The 8976-nt window shown below is 40.3% G+C and overlaps 1 protein-coding gene across 1 annotated transcript in view; it reads left to right on the top strand.

Annotated features, from left to right (window-relative positions):
- Window positions 1-409: 409 nt before the first annotated feature.
- Window positions 410-8976, top strand: part of TRNT1 (tRNA nucleotidyl transferase, CCA-adding, 1) — a 15512-nt gene continuing 6945 nt past the window's right edge. Inside the window, exons 1-4 of the mRNA XM_008583387.1 lie at window positions 410-949; window positions 1141-1311; window positions 4929-5122; window positions 7904-8042. Of these exons, the coding sequence (XP_008581609.1) occupies window positions 1164-1311; window positions 4929-5122; window positions 7904-8042 (481 nt within the window). The 5' untranslated portion in view covers window positions 410-949; window positions 1141-1163. The remainder of the gene's footprint in view (window positions 950-1140; window positions 1312-4928; window positions 5123-7903; window positions 8043-8976) is intronic.

The following is an 8976-nucleotide window of genomic DNA, read 5'->3' on the forward strand; positions in this document are numbered from 1 at the left end:
GGTGGAAGTGTGTGGGGGGGAACCCGCCGAGGCCCCGCCTACGTCCCGCCGTGGCCTCCCATTCGTCGACGACCGGCGTACGCTTGTGACGTCACCGCGCCTGCCGTCCCGGAAGTGCGCGCGGCGGTGGCGACGGCGGCTGGGCTGGTAAGCGAGCGCGTGCCGCCGGGAGGTTTGGCGTTGACGCGAGCGGCCGATCCTCCGTTCCCCTGCGCGGCCTTGGGCTGTCCTAGGCCCTGGGGGAAGGCGGGTGCGGCAAGAGGCGTCCTCGGCACTGGGCAGAAGAGCCCCAGCGCGGAGGTCGTGTCCCCGCCACGTCCCGGCTGACCGCGGGCCGGATTCACTGGCCTTTCCCGGGGCCTTTTTCCTTCCTCGCGGCCGGGCCCAAGTGCGACGTGCCGTTTCAGGGCCAGGGTCCCCTGCGGTTTTTCTAATTTGAAGCGGAGGTGGAAGGTCACGGAGTCGGTCTTCTCTCCTCATGTGGCCTGGGTGAAGGGAACTTGCCCCTGGTGGGAAACGCCGCACCTTCCAACCCGCTCTTCCAGGAGTGGAATGGTTCTTCTCTAGTCGTTGACTTTAGGGTCACTTGAGAGCTGCTGTGCTCACAGAGGCCCACTTAGGGGGAGAACAAGGATGTAATGGTGGAGAAAGGAAGGCAGGGTGTGGTGAGGTCAGGAGACGGCACGATCAGGGGTCAAAACGGGGAAAATGGGAGCAGCAGACCTAAGTCATGGGAAAATAGCTATTTCAAAATTCCTAGGCAATATCCCTGAGTTGTTAGTTTCAAGTAGGGGTGGGGAGAAAGGATGATATCCACAGGTGACTATGGCATGTTCTGGAGGAGACCAGGTGTTCCTGCAAGTCTTCCAGTGACATTTTCTGAACCCCGTACGCCTCACGCTTTAACTACAGCCGCGTTGGGAGAGCACTATCACAATAGAATACCGTGGTAAGTTTTTCATATAGTACAAAACCGGCTAGCCACGAGCATAGATCTAGTCGTTGCTGTCCCTCAAATTGTCCCTTTTTGGGTTTTTCATCTGAGCAGGAGATGAATTTCTCACAGTTGATAAATAAAATTGCAATGTGTCCGTTTATTTTCTTTCACTTTTAAATTGTGTGCATGTGTTTGCCTTGTAGATGTTCGGTGACTTTCTGTCCAGATGCTGAGGTACCTGTCTCCTTGGCACAGGCCAGTACGGAGCTGTAGTTGGAGTAGATTGTGCCTTCTGAAGCGATATCTGTTTACAATGAAGTTGCAGTCATCAGAATTCCAGTCACTTTTCACAGACGGATTGAAAAGTCTGACAGGTGAGAGATTCGGATGTCTTTTCATGCTTCGGAAGCTTGTGTAAGTGGAGAAGTACAGTGTCAACATTGTTTTAGCCAACATTCAGGTTTTTTTGTTGTTGAGCTAATGAAAGAAAGTATCAATTACAAGTAATCCAAATTCTATAGCCAATTTACTACGAGAGGCAAGAAGTTTACTGCAATAAAAAGCATGGCTTTTCTGTATGCTTCACTAAGTACTTTCTGTACTTTATAGGATTGGTTTTAATCAATGAAGGTACATTTTTACTTGTTATATGGAGGAGGAAGCATGCTTAGGAATGTGAAGTGCTTTGCCTACTTTTGTATAATTACAGGAGAGCTGGGTTTTGAACTCGTGAGTCTGATTTCAGAGCCCAGCTTGTAACCACCAAGTTCTATGTCCTTCCTAGATATAAGTGCTTTTTGACAGAATTGAAGGCAGAAGGAAGTAAGAGTTACCTCCATTTGTTCACATGCAAAACTTTTCTGGAAGAAACACAAGAAATGGCTTCAGTTGAGTCCCAGAGTACAGCATCATCTTTTTGCTGTTGCCACAATTTTATGTGCTGCTTCTTAATGTCAGCTATTGATGTTGGTGAAGCAGCCACACAGCTGCATTCCAAAGCCTGGGTATTTTAGTGGTGGCTTCAGAAATATATCCAGCCGTGTATATAGAAACATGACCTAAACGGTGCTTTGCAACCCTGGCTGTCCATTAGATTTACCTGGGGAGCTTTTAAAACATACAGAGGCTGGGGTTCTGCCCCCTGCTTACTAAATTGGAATCTCTGGGAGGGATGAACATCTATATTTTTAATAAGGCTCCACAGATGAATTCTCATGCACAGAAGATGGAGGAACCATTGTTTTAAACTGACTCTCCTTGTATTAGTTTAGTCCCAAAGCTCCTTTCCCATTCTTAAAATTAGATGATGGCTTTTCAGGTACACGCCAGAGGTAAATGGTACAGAACTTGTGATATTTTTAGATTCTGTAGGTGGTTTGAAGTTCAGGGCTTAAATTGTAAGTTTGGTTATGCTGATGCTTCACTGTGATTTTTAATTGAACCGAGTTATGTAATATAAACTTTTCTACTAAACACGTTAGGTAAAAGATGGGTGAAATTAATTTTAATAATTATTTTAGTACATCACATTTAATTCTGTATGTCTAAGCTGCTATCGTTTCAACATGAAATTTGTGTAAAAATTATGAGATATTTTATATTCTTGTAAGTCTTCAAAATTTGGCATGCGGTTAACACATATAGTACATCTCAGTTCAGACTAACCACATTTCAAATGCTTAGTAACCACAAGTGGCTAGTGGCTACTGTTTGATTAGTGTAGATCTGGAAGCTCCAATTTTGGGTTGAATTTGAGCTTATTCTTCTTTATATGCCCTTCTTAGCTCTTACTTTCACACTCTCAATTGCAAGAGGCCTGTTGGAAGAAAGAATAATTCTTGGTGGCCTCTCTCAGATTATTCTGCGTCTTTTTGGAAGGTTCTGGATATTGGTTACCATAGATTCTTGGACATCTTTTATTTCAACAATTACATTAGGCATACTGAACCTGACTTTAAGAGCTGAATTTTCTCCATCCTGAGAAATGAAGTCTTAAGAGGTTTAGAGCCTAAGTAGTGTGGTAAGATAGAGGTAGTGGTTGCTTCCAGGGTCCTGTCCTTGAAAGACTGGTGAGGGACAGCATGGATATTCCATATTCTAAAGTTAACTTTTTCCAGGCTATGAAAGATGTGGAAAGAATGGAATCTTTTCATGCAGTGCTCAGTAGTTAGAAAATCAAATGATTGCTTTGGGTGCCCTGGTAAAAATGTAATGTTCTGTATAAAAACAAAATGTACCAAAACACACACAGTCTTTGTGATGGCTGTTGTATGGAGATATGTGAGGTTTAAATCCTGCTGTACAAGTTCTCAAATCCTAATAGGTGCTTGGCCATGTTTAAAGTTAATTTTCAGTATGCAATAATTTGGGAGGCTTGCATTTTGAGGTTGTGATTAGGGATGCTAGAACTCTGGTATATGATGAGTTGAGCTGAAAGCTTGTGTCAGTTACATTCAGCCAAAGACCACCAGAGACTCACCAAGTTGGATTGTTACTCTTGCAGTGAGGGAGAACACTGACCACTGGGACATCTTAGTAACTTTTTAGAAAGGACTTCTTATAGGATTCTGGCTTGTATTAGGACATTTTGGAGAGGATTTAAGGAAGTAGGGTTTTGTAGTAGATCACATGCTCTCAGAAGTAGAAGTAGATTCTATGATTGGGAATCTTAATTCTTACCTAGAAGGAGAGAACAGAGTGAGACTGAAACTGATTGGTAAGTACTCATATTAACTCTTATTGGGTGTGTCTTGGACAGTGTTCATGATTTGTCTGTGCTCACATGTGATTAGAGTTGTCTTGTTTGTCTTGATTCTTGGTGCTCACAGAATGGACTCGTCTGAAGTATTGATGTTCTGTGAAATTGTGTTCTATACAACACCAGAGCCTAGTTGTGAGTGGCAGGCCAGCTCGTAGCAACACCAGCACTTAGCTGGTAGTATCAGGCCAGTTCCTGGATGTCATTCTCTAGGTTCCATACATTGTCCTTTGGTCATACAGCTATAATGGACCTTGCCTAGTCGTACACCTATAGAGGAGTCAGCTGTGTAGTTGCTTGTAGTGGTTCCAATGCACAGATATGAGTTGGTTTTAAATATCATATGCAGATTATTCTTGAAGGATTCTTAGCTATAACATTTATCATAAATGGTATGATAGACTAATGTTGTCTGATGGCTTTATGTATGAACATATTGCCTCAACATTTATACACAGAGGAATACTTAAAAGAACACTTGTCCATTTCTAAAGTATACACATAAATCGGGAAAGAGAAAGCAGAATTGTTTGCTTTATTCTTTGGTAATACAAATTTGTATTGATGCCCTTGACTGTGGAATTCTGAATTACAGTAGTCTCCCTTTATCTATGGTTTCATGGTATGAAAATGTTAAATGGAAAATTCCAGAAATGTGATTCATTAGTTTTAAATCGGCACTGTTCTGAGTAGTGTGATGAAATCCTGTCCTGCGTGAGACGTGAATCATTCCTTTGTCCCCTACTTTGTCCCACATATCTATGCTGATGCACTACCTGCCTGTTAGTCACTTTGTACCCATATCAGTTATCAGATCGAAAAAACATAGTATATAGAGTTCAGCATTATCTTCGGTTTTGGGCATCCCCTGGGGGTCTTAGAACGTATCTCCCATGGATAAGGGGGGACCACTATATCTTCTGAATTGCAGAGAAAAATTCTGCAACTATTATCTTCGGTTTTGGGCATCCCCTGGGGGTCTTAGAACTTATCTCCCATGGATAAGGGGGGACCACTATATCTTCTGAATTGCAGAGAAAAATTCTGCAACTTCCCTGCTTTCCACAGTTCTTAGAGGTATTCTACCGTAAGTGTCATTTCACTTCTTTGGGCCATGTTCTCATTTTTCATATTAATAAGCTCAGTTAAATGATCTGTACTGTTCCTAACAGATTGAAAAACCTTGTACTTCCGTGATTCTTAACCACACTGAAATAAAAATCTTTTTCTCAGAATTATTTGTCAAAGAGAATCATGAATTAAGAATAGCAGGAGGAGCAGTAAGGGATTTACTAAATGGAATAAAGCCTCAAGATGTGGATTTTGCTACTACTGCTACCCCTACTCAGATGAAAGAGATGTTTCAGTCAGCTGGTGTTCGGATGATAAACAACAAAGGAGAAAAGCACGGAACAATTACTGCCAGGGTGAGTGAAAAGTTTAACACTTAGTTAACTGCATTCCCTTTTTTGTAATTTTTAAAAAATTTAATAGTTTTTTTCTTGTTCAAAAAAGCAAATAACAAAAAGCCTAATAAAAATGTCAGTCTCCTTTACCCCTCTCTTAAAGCCTGCATCCTCCTTTGTTGTAGCCACTTTAAAAGTGATACTTACCTGTTACCTCATATTTTTAAAAAGATCTTGTATGCTGCTGTTTTTGTTTTTGTTTTTCATTTTCCAGTGTTAAGATGTTATCTATTGACTTCCTACTAGAGAAGATGATTTAACTTACTTTCCACATCCCTTCTCAACAATAAGCACGTATAATTCTCCTTCCCCTGTCTTCACAGTATGTTTATATCATAATTTTTGGTTAAATCAATATTCAGGGTTTGCATTTATGACTTTGTATTTTATACAGCTGGATTATGGATTATATTATTACATTCTTCTGTTGCATGTTTTCTGTGTTTCCTGCAGTTAACAGCCTTCTTTGTTTACATAGCTTTCCATACACCACTAATCCATTTCTTTACTCTGTGTCAGACTGTAAAGTTCTTCTCAAAAGATTTGAACATATCAAGTTTCAGCTTTCTATCTTTTCTTTTCTATGGAGACGTCTCACTTGGTGAGTGCTGTCTTCCTGCTCCAGTTTCTAGGACTTTCCTTAGTTTCTCTTGTTAGGTTTCCTGAATTCCCATGTGATATTCTTTCTCGGTTTATGCCTTCATTTTAATAGTCCCAAACCTGAGGAAGCCTTACATGTCTGAAAATATTTTTATTTTAACTACACACTGGTTTGATAGTTTTGTTGACTATGGAATTCTAGGCTTGGAATAATTTTTACTCAGGAATGTAAAGGCTTTGTTTTCTAGCTTCCAGTGCTGCCACTGAGAAGTCTTGATCCCACTTAATTTCTCCTTTGTTTGAATTGTTTGAAGCCTGATCCCCCGCCCCTGCTCCCACTTTTGAAAACGTTTCTGATCTTTTTATCTGTGGTGCTTTTAATTTCAAGATAATGTGTCTTGGTTTGGATTTTTTTTTTATTTATTTTTTCCTATTTTTATTTTTTATTGTGCAGGGCACTTAGTGAGCCCTCTTGTGTTTCTTGTATAATTTCATCCCCTTTGTTAAATGTCTTCTCCTTTGGGAACTCCTATTATTTGGATGTTGGACCACTGGAACTGATCTTCTAGTTTTACCTTTTGTCTTCAGTTTTCATGTCTTTTATTTTACTTTCCAGGAGAATGTCTTAACTTGATCTTCAACCTTTCTTTTGTATTTACAACTTTTGCAGTCTTTTAAATTTTCCAGAGGTCTGTCTTAGTGTATTTCTTTTGCAAGCTACCTGTTCTTATTTCAGATGCAGTATTTCCTCTTATTTCCCTTAGGATATCAGTTGTAGTTATTTTGACAATGTATTTGTTTCCTCTGACATTTTTCTGTCTTTCATGTTGGCTTTCCTTAAATGTGGGTATTCTTTGGCTCACTCCTTATATTTGGGTGAAGCTCTAAAGTGTTGGCAAAACAACTTGAGGGCTTTATTATAAGTTTTGTGTGGGAAGTGTCAGCCAGTTTGTTGTGGGACTCCCAATGTCGATATCAATAGGAGTTTTCATTAGGAGAAATCAGAGAGGAGTCCCCCAGTGTTTTGCCAGGGAATAAGCCTGGTTGTTAGCATTTTGAAAACCAAGTGGGGAAAGGGACGAGGTTCACGTTGATTTTCACTTAATCTTGTTTTCATTGTAATGCTTCACTGCCACGATCATGTGTGCCTGGTGCACCAAGTTCTCATTATTTTTGGTTCAGCCTTTCTAGAGAGTTCATAATCCCTGGTTTTCTGCCTGGATAAGGTAGGAATTCAGGGGTGGGATAGGGTGAGATCTAATAGTTACTTACAATGATTTTCAAACAGTTTTCCTATTTCAACCCCTTTCCTTACCCTTTGCCTTCAGGGATACTTGTGTCTCAAATTCCTGAGTTCTGAGATTCTGTAGTGAGAATATAGATATAACTTGTACCTAGAGAAGAATATATGAAATTGAGAGGAATCCTAGAACAATTCTACTGATCATTATTAGCTTTCATTTCCTAATGAAGAGATTCCAAACTCCTGCTTGGCATATAAAACTCTGCTTTCTACTCCTAAATACCAATATGCTGTTCATGTGGTGTACTTTCTTTTTTTCATATATTCATCTTCTGCACTGTGCCTTTGGCTGTCTTTTCTCTTCTTTGAAATGTTCTTCTCCCCACATCTGCATGTACAGATCCTACTTATTTTTCCAGACTCGGCTCAGATGTCAACTCTATCACAAAGCTACTCAACTTTCCCAGCTGGAGGTAATCTCTCTTTCCAAGATATGTGCACCACTGTAACTTCACTGGTGATTAGCAGTGAAGGACCTGCAGATCTGTTAACTATACTTCTTCCTGTATCAGTCTTTTGCTCAATGGTATATATTTCATAAATTTACACTCAGCTCTTTGCAAACTGGAGCTATTAGAAATATTTCAGAAAAAAGCCTGAACTGAAATTGAAGAACCAGAATATACTGTTTTGAGGCTCGAACTCATTCTTTGGACCTGTTTTTGAATGTTGTGGACATCTTTCTGTTTCAAGGCATATGTATACCAGTTGACTTTAGAAAGATATAACTCATTGTCAGGGCTTACAGTACCATGCCTTAATGAAGACAAATTATTTTTTTTCAATCTATCCAGTGATACTAAAAACTAATTTTTTAAAAAACATGTATTTAATTGCAGCTTCATGAAGAAAATTTTGAAATTACTACACTACGGATTGATGTCATCACTGATGGAAGACACGCTGAGGTAGAATTCACAACTGATTGGCAGAAAGATGCTGAGCGCAGAGATCTCACTATAAATTCTATGTTTTTAGGTAATATATGGAGATAAAATAATGTTTTAATTTAGTCTGTCAGAATGCATTCTCAAGTGAAACCTGCATTCTGGAGATGTTCTCCAACTTGAGAAGTTGCATTAATTTCTTGTAAGATACAGTATAGCATATTGGTTAAAAGAACGGACTCTGGAGCCAAAATCCCTGGGTCGAAATTCTAACTCTATCACTCACTAGTCATAAGATGAAAGTGTTAATATTAGCGTCTTTGTAGGGTTGTTGTTGTGAGAATAAGGGAGTTAATAATTATAAATGCTTGGAACAGTGCCTGACATGTACACTTTCAGTCAGTGGTAACTTAATAACTTCATCTAAACAATGTTAGCATTTCAGGTAAGCACACGTACACACGTGCACACAGTCTCTATCACTTTTTTTTCCTCTGCACTATTTTTCACGTATGCATGTTCATTCTTTCCTCTATTTCAGTGCCCTGGCACACATCATGAATGACTTCAAAACCTTTTTTACGGCCGAGCATACATACAAATTCAGTTTCTTAGCATTGCATTTTAGGAATCATCAATAACCAGTCAGAGTTGGCACATAACATGAAACCTATTTGTCACTTCAACTTAACTTTTTTATTAATGAAAGTGATGAGAATCATATGGGGGTAGTTGTGAGTTAGGTTAGTGTTTTTGTACATTATTGGTGCATCACTTTTTTTGTACTTTAAATTTTAGATAAACCCTTTAACACTTTGGGTTAGAAAAGAGAGGGATGAGGGGCTGGCCCGGTGGTGCACTGCTACAGTGCGCCGCTTGGGAGGCGCGGCGGCGCTCCCGCCGAGGGTTCGGATCCCACATACAGACCGGTTCCCGCTCACTGGCTGAGCGAGGTGCGGGCGTGACACCGAGGGTTGCGATTCCGTTGCCGGTCCCGGTCCGGTACGGGCGCGACACTGAGGGTT

This window comes from Galeopterus variegatus, unplaced genomic scaffold, assembly GCF_000696425.1.
Source record: "Galeopterus variegatus unplaced genomic scaffold, G_variegatus-3.0.2 Scaffold2899, whole genome shotgun sequence".
Taxonomy (NCBI): Eukaryota; Metazoa; Chordata; class Mammalia; order Dermoptera; family Cynocephalidae; genus Galeopterus; species Galeopterus variegatus.